Source organism: Labrus bergylta, chromosome 11 (assembly GCF_963930695.1).
Source record: "Labrus bergylta chromosome 11, fLabBer1.1, whole genome shotgun sequence".
Classification (NCBI taxonomy): Eukaryota; Metazoa; Chordata; class Actinopteri; order Labriformes; family Labridae; genus Labrus; species Labrus bergylta.
Genome location: NC_089205.1, coordinates 13,710,831 through 13,730,161, shown reverse-complemented (window position 1 = coordinate 13,730,161; position 19,331 = coordinate 13,710,831). Strand labels below are relative to the sequence as shown.

At 40.9% G+C, this 19,331-nt stretch overlaps 1 protein-coding gene across 1 annotated transcript in view; it reads right to left on the bottom strand.

Moving 5' to 3' along the window:
- grm5b (glutamate receptor, metabotropic 5b) overlaps nt 1-18,543 on the bottom strand; it is a 63,957-nt gene extending 45,414 nt beyond the window's left edge. The window contains exons 1-6 of the mRNA XM_065960326.1: nt 18,335-18,543; nt 13,093-13,486; nt 12,103-12,549; nt 11,869-11,983; nt 4,349-4,423; nt 3,753-3,927 (exon numbers count right to left, since the gene is read on the bottom strand). Of these exons, the coding sequence (XP_065816398.1) occupies nt 3,753-3,927; nt 4,349-4,423; nt 11,869-11,983; nt 12,103-12,549; nt 13,093-13,248 (968 nt within the window). The 5' untranslated portion in view covers nt 13,249-13,486; nt 18,335-18,543. The remainder of the gene's footprint in view (nt 1-3,752; nt 3,928-4,348; nt 4,424-11,868; nt 11,984-12,102; nt 12,550-13,092; nt 13,487-18,334) is intronic.
- Between the last annotated feature and the right edge of the window lie 788 nt (nt 18,544-19,331).

Sequence of the window (19,331 nt, the reverse complement as noted above, 5' to 3'; positions counted from 1 at the left end):
TGTGTGTGTGTGTGTGTGTGTGTGTGTGTGCGTGTGCGTGTGTGTGTGTGTGTGTGTGTGTGTGTGTGAATGACATAGTTTTCTTGTCGTATGACAGTTAGCCTCCAGACCTGATGTGGGTTTTTAGGATTATTTCTAGAAGAAGAACATGTAAAAAAAAAAAAAACTTTGACAACTTATGTCTGCTGAGGCTTTAAACACTGACAAACTGACACTGACAAGTGCATTCCCTCTATATTACCTTCCCTTGTTATTTAATGTATAATACCAGAATACCGGTATAATACGGGTTAGTATTCCTGGTTATACTTTAAACCAAGATACACTTTGGTTAGATGTTATGTTCATTTATCTTTATCAGGTCCACAAACAACACTTGTAAAATACAGCGTTGCATTATACCTTTTTAAATAATTATGCACAGCAAATGTGTTATATTGATCAGTTTATACAGACTGAAAAATTGATGCAACATTTGCATCAAAGTTTTAATTTTGTTATTTAGGATCCCAGACATCATGAGAGGTGGCGGATGTATGAAAATCAAAGAAATGCAAAAAAAATAAAAGCATCTTGACCATCATTAAAATCATTTGAAGAGTGACACAGACAATAAAAAGGAGAAAATGACGACAGAGAGCATTCCAGATGGATCAGACAATTAAGTTAAATCATTATTTGGCATCCAGCACACCGCCACATCCATCTCTACGGTGAGACAATGTGATCTTGAGATCTGGAGATGGTTTGATATTATTCTCCATTAATTACTTTAGTTATCAACCCAAGGTAACTAAATCATTGTCTGTATGCTCTCCTGGTAATGCAATTATCCTGGTATCAAACAAGTGTTTGACCAACTGGGCTAATCAGAAGTTCCTTTAACACTCTCCCAGTAATAAGGGCACCCACCCATGACCATCTCCAATTTACAACACGGCCCATTTATGGTCCTGATACTAACGAAGGCTGATATTCAATTACCCTTTTTTAATCGAAACTGACTGGCAGGAGACTACAAGATGTGCTGCAAAAATTAACATGTTTAAAACACCTTTCAGATCTTGTGCATTCGGCACATTATAAGCATTAGAAAACCATAAATGGAAAACTAATGGCTTGAGAGCGCTAGTTGATTTAACAGCTTTTTTAATTAGTGCAAGATGTTTAAATGTGACAAATAACCATTCAGTATTAAATGGAAGAGAGGGATGTCTACTGTTAATAAGACGGAGATGCATGCTTTAAAAAAAATAGGACTAAGTTGATTTTCACCGAGCAGCAACAAATTTCAGCCTGAATTCAAGGATTTAATATCAAATATTGCTTTCATGTTGTCAAATATGACCTTCAGTAGTTGTCATAACGTGCTAATTTAACTTTTGTCCTGAGGAGGAGCCATGTGCTATCCAGCTGCTCTTTTTTTTCCCATTATCCCCCGCCTGTTGATGACATTGAGACACAAGTGACAAGGATAAGAATCCTCAACTCACTTTAAAAAAACAAAAGAAAACAAGTTTATTGGTACATTGGTATACACAGTGTGTCTCCAAGGTTTCTGCAGTTTTGAATGGCAGTTTTAGGATCCTAACTCTGATTATGATTTGTTTATCTTTCCAGTCTGACTTTTATCCAATCCACATATTCACATTTGGGGGCTTCCATTTATTTCTTCTAGAGACCATTGAGCAGCTCCAAAGAGCCAGTTGGAGGTTAAGTGTTTTGCTCAAAGGCAGCATTCACAGTAATTGTTAGCAGAGGGGAGAGCACAGTTGTGGGCTTATCCTTTGTTTTGTAGCCTCAGGCAAGCATTTAAAAATGATGTGTTGCTGTGTTATAGTATTTGAACCAACACTACCCATCACACCTTCTGTATTATGGATAGGTATGACAAAAATAAGTTCAACTTATGTCATGGTTTCAGAGTTTGAACTTTAGCTGATCCCTTTCACTTTTCACTTGAACCTCTTTGTCTCTGTTTTCATATGTTCTGCAGCATATTACATTATGGATTTAGACCATACCTGGCTCTCAGCAGGATGACGAGGATGATGTAGATGAAGATGAGCATGAGAAGATGAGCATGGTGAAAATGAGCATCATGGTGGCGATGAAAACGAAAATGACGCTGGCTACAATTTAGCTGCACAGCGTAGATCACTGTAGGAAGAGTAGAACAGAAATACATTTGTGGCATTTAATGGTCATGTGATGATGATTCAAATCTATTCAAGGGCTGTTTTGTTCTCTTTGTATTGGCTGGCATAGGTGCTAAAATAATTATTCATCTTTTATTTATCACACAGTTGTTATGGAAACAAAAACTTCATAGGCTTACTTCTCTTGCGCACAGATGTAGATCCAACAGGTTTGGAAGGTTATTTTTTGCAAGGGATTTGTAGGAGGAATTCAGGCAAAGTGAAAACCACCTCCAACATTATCAAAAGTGTGTGTCTGTGTGTGTTTTTGTGAATGCATAATGGGCAAAAGTCTTGCTGTAAAGTCTGGTTGCAGTTTTGTTTTGGTCACCATTCAGTAGGTTTCTCAGTAATGGTGTTACAGACTCTGCGCTGCCATTTCTAAACACATGGCAGAAAACTGAAGCTTTTTCACCATGAAGTGAGAGAGATTACTTATAGTTCATAATGGAATGCCAGCCACATGGTGAACCTTCCTTGTTGTTTGTTGTTGTAAAGAAGAACCAGAGGAATGAAAAACATTTATTTTACTGGTCAAACTCAGCTCAGCCAATTATAGTGAATGGATTGTATGGCTTATCATTCATTTCCTTAATGGTTATTAAGTAATAAATAAAAAGAAACACATCATAATTAATCAAAAACAGGAAATGACACTTCTCAGTTTGGTGGCTCTATAAGTTACATGTGATTTGCAATTCACATTTTCAACATAAATGTACCTTTTAAGGCCTAACAATTGCAAAAAGGGTCTACTTGAGGTCCAATAATAAGCCCTAGGGGGGGATCCATTTTTGAAAATTGTACCATGTGGGACAGAAATGAACCCCTTCTGTACACCTATATCTGTCAGGGTGCTGTGTTCACAAGCAACAGCTTTCATAAGAGGGATATTTGAAAACAGTGCAGACATAAAGCTCTGCTTCTCCATCTGCCCTCAAAAAACATCCAGTGGTTAAAATCCCCAAAGGATCGCACGGTTAGAGTACAGCTGCCTGGCTTTTTAATGTGGAACACACTAATTGGAAAAGCAATCCCATACTGTTTTCACTTATCCAATCTTATTCAAATGCCACAAACTACCAAACAAGCGAGGATAAATGAAGATAAAAAGAAGCAATTGATTCATCCCAGCTATGTTGTTGAAGTAATGAGGTTATTTTCAGGGGAAACACTGTGGATTCTTAATGTAAGGAATTAAACTACCTACTGCTCAACTGGGATGAGGCCTTCTTGTTTAGATATATAATATATTTAGAATGTATTTTATAGTTGTTTGTGTTTCCTGTTGTTGTTTATGTTGTCTTTTCCTTCTCTTGTGTGTGTGTATAATTGGTGTTCATTATGTCTACCTGCCTTCTTTTTATCTTAAGTTCTCCTTGTGGCTCCTTGAGTTTTTCTCCCCCTTCTGTGGATTATTTGTTTGGAACTTTTGTTGGTAATTGAATTCTGTTTTTGCCCTTTTTCTGTATTAAAATGATGTAGTCTTCATTGTTTTTCCACATTGTGATACCAACTTAATATAGAAAAACATCACATAATGGCTCAACTGACCTGCCGATGAGGAGAAACTCCCCGACCAGTCCCTGGCGTCTCATGGCCATGAGGATGTTGCGGACAGTCATGCCCTCACAGAAACAGGCCACCACTCTGGCCTTGGGCAGGTGGGCCCTGAGTCTCTCCAGCAGACGGTCAAAGCTCTGCTCTCCAGCATTGCTCCAGATTTTGCCTGAAAGAAACATGTCAGACACATACATGGACTGTTACATCTCTGTTATATATATATATATCTTCATTTGCTATAGTCTTGGGTTCAATTGATTATGTGTCACACTTTCTCAACTTCATGAAATCGTTGTGCTCAGGTGTTAACCACCTGACACCCTAAGTGTGAAACACAAGGTAATAAAACAACAGGTCCACCTATTCTGTAAAATATGTGTCTTCCTGTTTATTGAATGCATGTAGGCTAGGACTGCAGGAGAGTTCTGTACAGCTGCTGTCGCTGTGGTGTCTTTGTTTGACAAAATGTTAGAGGTAATTAAAGGTGTCTGTTTATTGTTGTTTGTGTGGAAATGCTAATGTATGAAATGCAGTGGTGGTTTCCAACTTGATTTCACTTTAATGTTTGAGATTCTTGAATATCTTACCAGAGTGGGCAATACAGATGCCCTCCTTCGCTGCCATGTCCTTGAATGCTTCCATCCCACTTTCACCATAGTTGCCTGGAAATAATGAGAAGGGAGGTTTGATTAATTGCAGTTTTTTATGCCTCAAACAACAAATTGTAAAAACCAGAGAAACGTGGATGGATGTGAGTAAAATGGACAGATAGAAAAAGGAAGACGTCCAAAATTCCGATGAGCATTATGGATTCAATTCAGGTCATGACTGACTCTCGCAAACTGAATTAGAAAATGACATATCACAAATTGCTCCTAATAGACAATTAATTTTAGTCAAAATAATAACAGTAGAAGTCATGTTTTCTTCTGATTTTCAAATGAAGGCCCACTGTAGAAAACCGTCTGCTCCCGCACCACCCATAAATGCTCAAATTTATGTCAGAGAAAGCGTCTCCCCACTGTGGCACCCATTTCTTTGCCGGAGAAAGTGGGTGACCTGGAATTTATGCTAATGACGGGTTGTACACACTGGCAAAGAATTTGATAGGATTCCCCTCTTTGATTTTCTCCCTCCCGTTTTATCGCTTTCTCTTCAGTGTGTTGATTGAAGGAAAGATCAAAAACATCTCTTTCTCACAGTTTTTAGCGGTCTTCCTCTCGATCACGCTTAATGAGGTTGTTTTGTACTCTAATGTTTCCTCCTTTATACTGGCGGTGTTATCAAGAGCAGAATAAGGTCTAATTAGGCAGCATTGATCTGCACTCTGCTTAATCTGATGAGGAAAAAGAAGAGGTCAGAGGAGAAAAAGTGATAGAAAGAAAATGAGGAAGGATACAGATAAGAGAAACAAAAAGGAGAGAGGTGGTAAGTCATGGCGGAAAAGGAGAACACACAGAGAAAAAAAGGGGAAAATGGAGGGAAAAGAAATGTAGACTAAAAGTAGAGGGTGTCGCACAATCCCTGACTGCTGCTGCATCACAGTGTGTGTGTGTCTGTGTAGTCAGGCCAATGATGAGTGTGGTAGAGCGAAGTGTAAAGTCCTGTAATTAGTGTCTCAGTGAGAGGATAGGGAGACAGATGGAACAGACTATCTTTCCCCTACACACACACACACACACACACACACACACACACACACACACACACACACACACACACACACACACACACACACACACACACATCCATACTGTTACCCTCATCAAAATCGATAAAGCTTGTAACCTACTTCACTCTGGTCTCAACTGGGATTTATGTGTGAGACGTCTCTCTCTCCGTAGCTCAGTAGGCCTGTCATGTGTCTCTTTATCACTCAGTTTTATATCCACACTCGCTGTGCTACTTTACATTACTAGAACACTCACACAAATACACGTGTTGCCCAAATCTCTCCAAAACATAAACCCACGCACCCTCACACACATTCATCAGTTTGAGATCCGTTGTAGGCTAACAGATGAACAAAAAAAAAAGGTGTCTGTCTGTCCTCTCGCCCTCACTGCTGAACCCAAAATCTACTTCACTCTGCAGGATGCCTTCCAGTAAACACTGAAACACTCTAGGTTTCACACACTCGCAGACTTGTTTGGTGCTGAATTTTAAACAACACTGACCTGATACTGATATCTCAAACATGTCATGTTAGTCAGACTCTAGCAAAACTATGTGTACAATATACTCCTAGATTGCCATATTAGCAAGACAATAAATTGCACCCCACTCTCTTTCAAGGCATGTGTCCGTTGTGTTTATAGCTATATGAGCTCTGTGCTCCTTGTCTCCTACCTACCTTTCTACCCCTTGTTTTGTTTAGTTTTGATTGTTATTTGCGATCCACACAGAAACATACACACAACTCCAGAAAATACGTTCACCTACATACGACTACTGGTGTGTAGTCAACATCTACAGGTGGAGCGCTTAAACTCCCTTCTCAGATGAGATGATGTCATCTGCTTTGTCATTTTCCCCTAAAACAACAAAAAACGCAGGTGGCGCAGTGGTTATTGCCATGTATGGAGGCTATAGTCTTTCAAGCATGCGGCCCAGGTTCAAATCCCACCTGTGGCTCCTTTACCGCATGTCATTCCCCACTCTTGCTCCCTAATTTCCAACTCTATCCACTGTCCTATTGCTCCATTAGAGGCTGAAAAAGCCCAAAAATAAATCTTAAAAAAAAAAAACAACAACTGGAATCTCCAGTGCTCATACAGTATGCCATATTTACAGCTTCTCTGATTCATATACAGTATATCCCCTCGTCCCTTTTACCTCACTGCACAAATGTGTTTCTCTTTAATCCCTGCATTTAAATCTTTCATTTTAAAGATAAACAAGAACAGAAACTTACAGTTAAAATGGGGGGAAGAACTGAAAAACACAAGAAAACAACAAAATCCCCTGTGCACTCCTCTTCTTTGATCTCTACTTCTTATCTGGTATTTTGCAATACTTTACAACATGCAATCAAATGCAAAGCTGAAGGGTCCTCGGCTGACTGTCTGTGAAGCCCCTTATCACCCCCCTCGGGCTACTTGCTTCTTAAACCCTAGCTCTCATAGTGCAAATATGGAAGTCAATTGTTAAATACAGACAGGGGTTGCTCTTTTTCTTTGCCACCTCATTTGCATCCCTCCCGTCTACTTCTCACATTTCCTCCACCCTACGCAATTACTATCCTCTGTCACTCTTATCAGGTCTAATACATGCAATTACATGCTGCACCCCCCCCCCCGTTCCCCTTCCCCCTCTTTTCCCCTTTTTTTCTCCCTCTTCCCCCCAAGTCACAGCTTCCCCCACTGAAAAATAACACGAAAACTGCGAACATAGTGATGGGCATCCTCCTTCTATTTCCTCAACATTGATACCACTACCCCATATAACATCTGAGGTGCTAAAACAATGTGCAATTAAGTGACAAATACAATAATACCCCGGGGAAGACGCTCACTAAAACTCATAATGTGTCGAGCACAGAGTTCAACAAGGTAACAGATAACATTGCTGATATAACACTCACGTACATAACAGCTGGCATCAGCACTGAGACATGAAGAGAGTCAATAACTAACAGACTGTAAGAGTGACAAAAACATTCTTTATGAAGAGAGAAACCTCAAACTGCTGTGGACATAGTGGATTCATCTTTGTTCTATCAAAGGCAAGTACAGTGATCATCACTACATACACGATGAAGGATGTAAATCTTTTCTGGAGATTGAAGATGGGTCTGCAACCATTTAGCATGCACTTCTCTGGTCTGGTGAGACATTAAGCTGAAAAGAGCTAAATTAAGAACCATGAAGCTGTAGTTACAATCCATAACTTAGTTTGTCGAAACATATTTATCCCAGGGTGCTGGTGGCCTAGTGGTTAGTTTGCACGCCCTGTGTATGGAGGCTACGCTCCTCAGACGGGCGGTCCAGGTTCGAGTCTGACCTGTGGCTCCTTTGCCGCTAGTCAATGCCCACTCTCTCTCTCTCTCTCTCTCTCTTCTCTCAGTCGTGGTTCTAGACCACTTTTACTGACCTTTTTACCACCTAATAATAGCCCATGCTCTCTCTCCCTGATTTCCAACGCTATCCACTGCCCTGTCTATCTAATAAAGACATTAAAACACATATTTATCCCTGCATGAATTACTTTGATTTATAACCCAGCAAGTAATGCCTGATGGTTATAATGTCAGGTAGTGGTTTAGTAAAAAATATTTTTAAAAAACTCTTAACCTTAGACCCTTTAGGAGTTATTTTACATTAGGACTAGTATTAATTAAAGTAAGGTCTTCATTTCTTCATATTTAAATTGATATGCGTAATATCCATTACCCCACATTTCTGCCTTTGAAAAGCTGCACACTACAGACAGGAGGCATACATACCTGTAGGCCTACATGTCAGCAGTTATACAAGCATAACCATGGTTTAGGTTTACCCCAACAAGTGTAGTTTTTACTCAGTCTCCACTTTCAATTGTGGCCATTACCCCCAGAAATCTCCCTCTCTGGACTTGAACTTATTTTATGCCAAAGATAAAGCCAGGGCAACAGGAGCCATCTATCTTACCAGAAGACGTTACATTGATTCCCAGAACATAAGTTTTTTAATCTGTGCCCGAGCCAATTTGAGTTGATTTAGTCCTATAGGCTCAAACACAGTACAGTTCTCGTTATATGGGGACCCATCAGAAACTGGCCCATGACCCACTTTGTATTGTCAACCTCAGTCAACAGTGCCAGAGACGGCAGTAAAATGTGAGAAGATTCTGTCAATCATCTCTACCCCATTCATTATTCCTATCTCAACACTTCCTTCCAAATCCATCCCACTTTCATCTTCCCCAGTCCTGCAAAGGCCATGGCATGTCATCCCCCAAGTGCAGACAGAGAGAAAAGTATGAGTGGAAAAGAAAGGAAGAGAAGACGGACAAGGTAGACGAATGTGAAAATCAGCATTGCAGGATCAAAAGAGCCAATAAAGAAAAAAATGACGAAAAGAAAGGAGAGAAAATGAGAGGGAGAGGGAGGGAGGGAGTTGAGATGAAGCGGTGGAGAGAAGGTTGACATCTAGAGTTATTGAGAGACTGATCAATTTCTGTTGGAGCGTGCTTTGGTGACACATGTCACATTTCAGGTCAATAAAACCAATTGAGCTGAATTGAATTGAACTGAAGAAAGCAACACCAGAAGGAATGAGAGCGGGAGGCAGAGTGAAACTAAGGAATACAAAACTGCATGGAGGGCGATATTGTTGATTCTCATTAAAGAAACAGCATTGAACAATGAAAGCAAATTGCAGGAATGTGTGGCTTTTTATAAGATTGTTTATGATTAAGCAGACCACAAACTTTGATAAAAGATTTCGATATTGTAGGCTACATAATATGCATACATAATCTCTTTACAATATGGTTTATATACATTCACGTAACCATCCGTCTATCTGTCTGTCTGTCTGTCTGTCTGTCTGTCTGTCTGTCTGTCTGTCTGTCTGTCTGTCTGTCCGTCCATCCATCCATCCACAAAATGATGTTACAAAAACAACAAAAATGAACTGGTGCTTATTACAGACCTATTCTACTTCAAGTGAATGCAATAATCTGCATACCATATCATGCATTTGAGCAATGAATTGAAATCACTTATGGAGAGGATACAGCTGTATTCATAATGCATGACGACGAGATAATGATGATAACCTTACTTCCTTCCAGAAGTAAGGTTGGAAAAAGTGTTCGTCTGTACCAAATGGTACCGGAACAGTTCCATCGTATTTGTGCAAAGTACAATTTGTGAAATGTATATTCTGGTATCATGATAACCCTGACAGGACTAGGCTGTGCATCGTCTTTTGCATAGTGACCTTTATTTGAAAGAGATGCAGTCCAGCCTCAAGAGACTTGGTTGTTATTCCATAACTGTAAAATCTACACCTTACATGCACATAACATGTACAATATTTACTATCTCCCATCCATCCATCCATCCAATCATTCGTCCATCCATCCATCCATCCATATGTATTCCAGGGCTGTAAAATCTACACCTAACATACACATAATCAGGCATGTACAATATTTACTATCTCCCAATAAGAAAATAATATTCGCAGTGTCTCTCCCTCCAATGATGCTACTCCATTACTTCAGTGTAATTACTCTGCTGATATTACATGTATTATTTAATTTCTGGTGTATCAGTTTCTTTCGTGTCTTGCCTCCAGATGCAAATGTTAATGCAGAGAATTAATGAGTCTCTATAAACTCCCCCCACTCACTCCCATCTTTCTCTGAATCTGCAGCTCCTCTATGCTCTCTTATCTCTCCAAAGCACAAGCACATCTATCTCCATCCACAGCCACACAAACACCTTGAACTCTGTCTTCTGTGGTTTTCTAGCACTCCTTTCATTGCATTCTCTCATTCTCTCTCCCTTGTCTCTCATCCCCCATTTTTGTTCTTCTTTTTTTTAAAACCCTTCATTTTCTCCTTCTCTCCCTTCCTTCTTCAATTTCCTCCCAGCCTCCCCCTCTCACTCAACCCCCTCTGCTTGTCCTCTCTTATAATTCCTCCAATGCCTTCCCTATCCATTGCCTCTCTTCCTTATCTCCTTCTTTCTCCCTCCCTCTCTCTCTCTCTCTCTCTCTCTCTGTCTGTCTCTCTGAATCTCTCCCTTCCCCTTTCCTATCCCTTCCTAATTCTTTGCTTCTTCTCTCTGCCACCCTCCCTCTCAGGCTCTCTGTGTTTGATTATGATTGTATTAGAGAAGGCAGCTGCCGACCTTCAAGACCAGTTTCAAGGTGAAACCCGCCTGTCTGATGAGGTAGAAAGACCAATACTTACATAACAAACACACAAATCTGCACTCAGAAGCACAAAACCTCTCTTAAGCACATATTTATGGAAACATACATACCATCTGTATGCAACTGAGATTTGTAGCAGCACACCGTCATGCAGACAAACGCACCACATACACAGTCATGTCAAGATCTTCCTGGCCGTATGACAAGGCAAAATTAAATATCTTACCCATGACAAAGGTTATTTTTAATACAAAATGTTTATCAATATGCAGAGTGATTTGTATGCACCCAATCACTTATGCAAACTAAGTGAAGACAGAGCTACAATTATGACCATCAGAAGCAACTAATCCCATTCATACACATACATACGCCACTGATGTAGCAACTTGGGGTTAAGTGTCTTGCCTAAGGACATATCAGACATTGGCTGCAGGAGCTGGGTATCCGACCTTCTGGTTGAGAGAAGACTAACTCTACCAACTGAGCCACATCCGCCCCAATATAAGAAATACAACTAATTTGTACTTATGCCAGGATTAATAATAAAGGAGTCTTTTTAACTCTATTTTTTTACAATATGCAAAGCAGTGTGTAGCTTATCTGGGACTCCACTGTCTTTTGTCTCCACTGTCCCTCATCTCCCCTCCATCACCTCCAGATATTCTAGCAGTGTGGCCACTAGCTTATCTCGTGACCCCATTTGCCCCTGTATTCAATAATTACATGCTGATGACATATACCGCTTTTTTTTTTTTTTTTTGACAACACTGCTTCATCAACTTCTTGGCTCCTACAACAGCTAGCTTCAACCTGGCAACAATAAATCCTATTTAAATCACATTCACCTCGGGGAGCTGAAAACTCTCATTCTATCTCTCTTAAAAAAAACACACTTCTTTTCACTCTTGCTATAAACACTCTTGTCAGGAACATTTCTCTGTCCCTTTCCTTCCTCTTTCTACTTGTCCTGACACCAGAAATACTGATTTTCTCCTCAGCTCGAGTTTCCTTTTTTTTGAAGAATCACAAATGTCTTCCTTAATGTGACATTTTAGAGCAATCAAGGACTTTCCATTTGGACCACAGTTCTGCTTATTGACATTCACTCTGGATAACATCCAGGTAAATACATGTAAAGAGGACCAGAAACAGTATAATAAGGCGGAGGAGTGTGTACAAATCTGAGCTTGGATGAGATGTTTAAATGAAAGAGACAGGAGAGTGTGTAGGTGGTTTACCTTCAGTGTTTATAGCAGACACGTAGCTCCAGTTGTATCTCTTGACAATGTCCACCATAGCTCGTGCCTGCTGGGCATCTGAAGGCACCACACGCATAAAGTACTTAAAAAGGCTCTGGAAAGGCATTGGAAATAAAATCAAGTTAATTATTCAAAATGAAAATGTAACATTCAGATGTTCTTTTACATGTATGGGGCTACATTTGTACAAGTCCACAGGCTACATGGCCTCACCTTATCGCTGAGGTCCATACTTGTGGCAGAGTAGGCAATCTGTGGTATGTTGAACAGCTGTAGAAGGTTCTGAACCTGGATGGCCACGGAGCTTGACCCTGGTCCAATTAAACCCACAATGGGTTTCTTTCCCCGCATTGGAGTGGCAGAGGGGTCTGAGCACTTCATCGTTGCTCCTCCACCTCCTCCCCCTCCACCCCCTCCCCAGGACACTCCTCCACCCCACTCCTCAGCCTCATCGGAGGAGACCAGCGAATCCCGAATGAACTCGATGCTCTGCTCCAGAGCCACAGCTGAGTGCCAACAAGAGTCTCGGATCTCGCAGCCCAGGGTGATATTGGGAAGAATGTGCTGGTCAGCGTTGATACGGTCCAGTGTGTGCATCATAGCCTCCACCCTCTGGATGCCATACTGCTCTCGCACTGCACCACACTTGCGCTCGTGTACCTGTTCAGGGTAAACAAGTTTGAGAGAAGGAATCCAATCCAGTCAATTCAACATTTAGATATCTATAGTCTAAATGCCAATAATGGTATCACAATTGTAACTTTTTAGCGGATTTGGATCAACACGTTTTTTTAAATTACACATTTCACACATATGGTGCTTCACTGTTGGACTAGCAGTGATTTTATTTTAATGGATGCCATGTTAAAACTTTTTTTTTCCAGGGTGGACAATTATCTATAATGAGATGGGAAAAAATGATACATGTCAGTGGGTGTCTGCGAGTTCCTGGGGCAGCAGGTTCGTGGACCCATTCTACAAATTGAATGTTTTCTTTGGTCTTAATAGGCAGAGAATCATAATGACGCTTTATACAACAGAATGGAAAATGTGTTATTTTTGTCTTTACGTGTGGAATATTTCCAAAGTGCTTCTTTCAAATTCAGACAGGTTCACACATGATGGTCATAGAAAACTGAATTTCCTATAAATATGACAAACACCATCCTGCAGACATATTCAGTCACAATATTGCAACAATACCTTGTCGGCAGGAGGCTGATGATGGACAGAGAACAAGGCTCCAATGATGATGTCGCCAGGTATGTGAGCTACAACTCGCCGTTCATTGGACTGGGCAGAGTCGACTCGATTAGGTCCCATCCAAATGGACAGAACTAGCAGCAGCCGAAGAATCATCTTGGTTGGCTGAGGTATCAAAGGAGAAGCTGCTCACAAATTTGCTGATAGAGCCGTCACAAGAAACCACTCGTCCTAGAAATACTTTTCTTGGCCATGGCAAAGGCAGGCGCTCCAGGCTCAGAAACACTTTTGAAAATGGATGATTTCAATATATTCCTTCCTTTCAACTTCCCTTTCTTCAGATTTCAAGACGGGACCATCACTGCAACAGCTGAGACAGGTGCCGCAGTGCAACCTGGGGAAATTAAAAAAATAAAACATCTGGGCTTAGTGTCATTGGCTGAGAATTGGCTGGCAATTACAAAGTAGAGTTACTCTACACAGTAGAAGATGAAGTCAGACATGTTCACATAAACCTGAGAGCAGAAAAGACGTTGAACATCGAAGTTGGCGCAGAATATTTAAAGCACGCCCCTCACACTTGTCTGGAGACAAAAGTTTAATCGACTTGCTTCTACCTGTATATAACAATGATCTGTTGACTCAATCCCATATGTTACTGTTAGCTGATCAGACATTGAACATACATTTTATACAAATATGCATTCAAATTGTTCAGGGAATAAGCTTCTACATTTTCATCAGCTCCCTGTTCAATATGGACGCTTCCCTGTGCTTCTCTGAGAAGTATGGCATTTGAATTTTTTCATGATATTGTGCATTGCATAGTAAAATTAGGAAATATATTCAACACTACGATCAGGGATTCTAATGTACATTAAAACCTCAGATAAACAAAAGGGCTCGGTAGAGTGGTGACTGGACTTGCGCTTGTATAGCTAGTCTCTAGTCTCTAATTTCTGTACCTATTTAGATTTAGATGCACAGACAGCATTTTGTTTATTCACTGCTCCTGATGTCAGTCACTCTCATATCTGCAATGTTTGGAGGACCTTTGAGGACTTTCTTTTAGACATCACATCCTCATTTAGGTGGGGTAATATGGCACTGACATTAGTATTGTCTTTTTGACATATAGAGAGCCTCTGGTGAAGGTCTGGCAGATTTGGTTTGGCAGAGCACAAGTTCATATGTGTTCTGTTAAGTCATTCCCCTCATGAGTATTCATCTTATATAAACTTTCTTCAACAGAAGCCATCTGAGTCTCCTGAATCATTCTTGTGTGAAGTCAAGTCTTACAAATTTCTTCAACAGAAAAGAACACCTTAAATATAAGTAAAGTTTAAAAGAATTTAAGCATGCAAACATTTTCAAAAGGTTTCCTTTTCTTTACAACCCATTTCCATCCACACTTGGTGTTTTCAGCAACTATACTTCCTATGAATACTGAGTCATTTAAAGCCTGTGCATGTTGTTCACTCTCCCTAGACAGCGTGTGCACCTGTTTCACCATAAATGTAAATCTCAGCAGCACACTTTATATTTAATTGAAATGGGAATGCAAACTGCGCAAATGAAATCAAGATAATGACCGCTGCATCAGCCATTATGGTGACCAACATAATGAGCAGTTACTGTTTGTTCTCTAATGAAGCTTAATGTGATGACTGGAGTACTGGCTCTGGTCGGGTCTAAAATCACCATAGTCACCACCACTGTGTCAACACTAAAAGCAGTAATACAATCGCAACATCAGATCACACCTCACAGCTGCGGTGAGAAATCTTTGGTTGTCCGACAAGCTTTTTACAGCACCCACGCGTAAATCTGTGACGCCAACCAGGCCACCTAAAACCACTGGCAGTCACATACTTTGCTTAATTTTCAATTAGTTTGAAACCTAGACAATTAACTCCACTAGCACAAAAAAAGCCATCATCATACCAGATGTTCTTCCTTTAGTGTCTGCCCCTCATCCCCTACTCAAATCAAAGGTATGTTCTATATGCTTTCCTCCTGCTGCTTTAGTGGTATCACTTTCAAACGAGCTTTTGGGTCTTCTCACTCAAATGGAACGCATTGTTCTCATTAGAATTTTAATTGTTTCAAATTTTGAAACATAGACTAGGACAGTTTAAAAAAAACAGTGAATAATCCCTTTTGCAATATTTGGGCAGGTCACCCCCTTAGTGGATGGTTCAGAAAGACATACGAGACACATCAAGCTACAACAAGAAGTAATACAGCCGGCACATGGTGTTTAATAGTCAGCCAAATGAGAGGGACATCACTTTCCTCCCTTGAGCAAAGTTTCAAGTAGCCATCCCTCTGCATTAATGTGTGAGTCTTATAATTTTCTTAACCTCAGGGCTACACCAATGCTTAAGTTTACTGCAATGGAGCAATTTAATTGACCGTAAACAGCAGGGGACCATTTAGACAGCAGAGGTTGGCCTCCATTGCTTTTGCGAAACAGGATCAAGGTCGTGACAGGGGAGTTGGTGGGTAAGCTGAGTGCGTTGAGGCAGAAGAAGAAAGTGGAGGGTAAGAAAAGGATGTAAGGAAAAATAAAGGAATGGAAGGAAAAAGAGAATGGTAGATGAAAAAGAAACGAAAGTACATGATAAGAGAGAATAAGAAATGGGGAAAGGTTGGAGACGACAGAGGATGTGTTTGAAGGAAGCGGCAGAGGAAGAAAGAGAGAGAAGAAAAGAGGAGTAGATAAGATAGGAAACAGAAGAAGAAGAAGAAGGTGAGAGTGATGAAAAAAAGGTATCGAGGGACAGAGAGTCTCACTGAACATAATTAACATGACAGTGTCAGGATGGCAACAGGGCTAACTACTGCGCCAGTAATGAACAAATCAAACTCAGCTCCCTCCGACACTCACACACACACACACACACACACACACACACACACACACACACACACACACACACACACACACTTTCTCCATCTCCCATTCTCTTCATCGACTGGCACAATCATTTAAAGTTTCAAATATCATTTCAACTCTTCCAACTAGAAACAGCACTTTCCCCCCCATACAAAATATTTATTTCTCCACAAGCCACTGTTTCATTTTCAGCCCTCCAGTCTGTCTTTCTCCCACACTCACAGTCACATACTGTGTGTCTCTCTGTCATGCTGCCCCTCTGTGATCAGCTCTTGTTGCATAGGCCTGACTCAAATCCTGATTCCTCAAGCAAACATACACACTATTAGGCATTTATATCTACATCTCTATCCAAAGTACAACGGTGTTAAAAAACCTTTCTATTCAACTTTTATACAGATATTTACACACAAAAATCTCAGAGAAAAACATTCAGCGTCCTTGTCTTCCCTCTTTCAGGTCAGTATGTTTCAATAGATGATGACAGATATGTTTATATATTGGAGGGCATTTAATTTACCACCCATAAAAAGCAGACAAAGAGGATTATAATTCATATGAAAGAATCCCTGAGGTGAAAACACATTTGTTTGCTCTATCTTGACCTGCATGACACACCAGACTTTCGTATTTGTAATTAATAACAGGGCAGGGGGCCGGGTCTGCAGTTTTCATAATAGATTATTTGGTTATTTAATTGTTTTATAACCTGAGCAGCTGAACAACTTTACAGACTGCCCTTCATGATTCGTTCATCAAGGGAGAAAGAAACATATAAGGATACATTTCCATCAGGACATACTGACTTAAATAATTGGCCCAGCACAGGTAACATGAAAGCAGCAAATGCAAGCACCTTGTGTGCACCACCATGAGAGATGTGCATTCACACACATGCTTTGTATCTGTCGTCTTTTGGTCATCCCTTGAAAGGAATACAAGCTTTAAAGTTTGGACATAGGCTATCTACCAGTGAAGATAATGGAGAATGTCTGAGCCTTTCAGTAACATTCCGACTTGCCAATACAGAAGAAAATTCAGAATTTTCCATAGACGCATGGTGCGAAAAAAAAAAAAAAAAAGCATCATCAACCGATTACATCATATAGTGTTCTCCAATTATCACCTTGCAACTAAAGGGAGTCATATGCCTTCACGATGTTTACACAATTTAAGGAAGCAGCAATATTTTGGGAAAGCTTTTGCTGAGGCATGCAACAATTCTGTTCAAAACTGGACTGCAGTATACTTGTTACTGTCACTTCTTCCTCAGCCCCGGGATGCATTGTGATTCATTTCCATCAATTGCTAGTTATTTGAATCATGCGCCAGTAGAGAGCTGATCTTGCTTATGGTGAAGGGCATCCATTTGGCCAGGAGGTGCACGTACTCCAAACATCCAGTTTAAAAACGTCTCAATAAATAGATTTGGTGTGATAGTGAAGGACCGTTTCAGACAGTTAAGGGTGTGCCAATGTCAAATACCATCTAAATCTCTCTGAGCCCATATCACTGTGGAGACAAAGCCAATATAGCCTCTCACATCAGATAGCCAAAAAAAAAAGTATGTCACGTTACCCACTCTCCTTTAGTTGATGCTGCCAGGGAGTGCCAACACAGTAACAGCTCTACCTGCTGCAGCAGCACATCAGACAAGGTGAGACAGAGCATGCACAAGTCCCACAAACAAGCTCTGACCTTAAATCCCTTCATTGAGCATTGTTTCGGCAGGGTCTTGCAGCCTTCACTGGTGACCAAGTCAATTGTTATTAACACGTTATATCTATAGGTTACTTTAATCGTCCATGCATCATCTCTGTTATGAAGAATATTATGGAAATACTTAATCACTTGCATGCACACAGCGTCTGGTCAAACTGCCTCTCTCCAAGGGGAAATAAAAACCCGGAGACGACAACGACTGGCGCAGCGCTGCATCCGTCAACCGCAATGGGAGATCGTAGTCTATCATTTGCACCGAATCAAACACACACGGTTTTGTTAAAGCGACTGGTGCAAGGCATGACAGAGACACCGTCTGAAATGAACATTGCCAACGCGTGCACCGAACAAATGCTCGTTTGTGATCTCTCTCTGTCTTCTTGGCATGACTATAGGCTATCTATCCTACTCAACTGTGCAACTGGCTGTTTCCCTTTAACTGGGTTACACAGTTGTGGGGAATAACCTCGCAGCATATACTTCAAGGATAACTGGTCCAGATGTCGTTACAAGTATGCCCCCCTTAGGAAGCTCGAGATAACACGAGATGACAAAGTGCGACAAAATCATTTAGAGTTTGGTGGAAAGGGTACAATTCTGTGAAATCTTAACAGTCCTTACCTTATTGGAAGCTCCGATTCTCTCTGACGTCATTACCAAGGTCCCGCTTTATAATTAGGTTGTAAGTTATAATCACAGATTATAAAATAATGCCGATACTGTGTAATCCAATGTCAACTCACCGGAGCTGCCTCTGATTGCTGTTGCAGCCTCCGAGACCCTTCCTCCGTTTTCAAGTCACGCACACCTGAGTCTCTCTCCAAACACCTCATCCCACCCCCTTGTCCTCTCTTCTGCTCCTCCTCTCCTCAGCCCCTCTCCCCGCTTTCCCTCCACTCCTCTCTCTCTCCCTCTCCCATCCCACCTCTGCTTTCTGCAAGTTTCTCACCCTCCCTCATGTTCCCTTCTCATCCCCTCTCCCACTCCCCATATTTAAAAAAAAAAAAATGAATCCTCCAGACCTATAACCATCTCTCCTCAATATGATTTATGTGACCTGTTACTGTCTCTATTTTCTTCTGTCTGCCTAAACTTGTTTTTCACATCATGTGCACCGTTCTGCACTCAGTTGGCCCCATGCACAGCCTTTTAAAAATGGGTTTATTCACAAACGCCTTCGGCATAGGAGTATAGGCCTATAGTTGAAATAGCCTTCTGATGAACTTGATCAGAATTAAAGACACCAATCCTGTGAATTGCTTTATGTATTGCTTTTCTTGCATTAGGACTTATTGCCCCCACCCCCAATCAAATAGACATCCGAGGTGACACCGCGTTCTGGGAAAACGAGACAGAGGAAGAGATCGATAACATCTGAAGTTTCATAGCGGTCACGGGAGTGAAGAGCCATTAACCTATAAAGCTTCAACTGACGGCCAACTTAAAAACCCCACAGAGCTCAAATCATCAAAGATTAAAAATCAATACAAATCTTGCAGAAACATCCTGCTGCTCCTCCTGCAAACGTCTCTAGTCGTATGACACGGACACAGACTGTCACTGCCCACTGCATGCAACCAAGGTAGGCCTATATTGAATGCAGTTTGGTCTGTGCAGC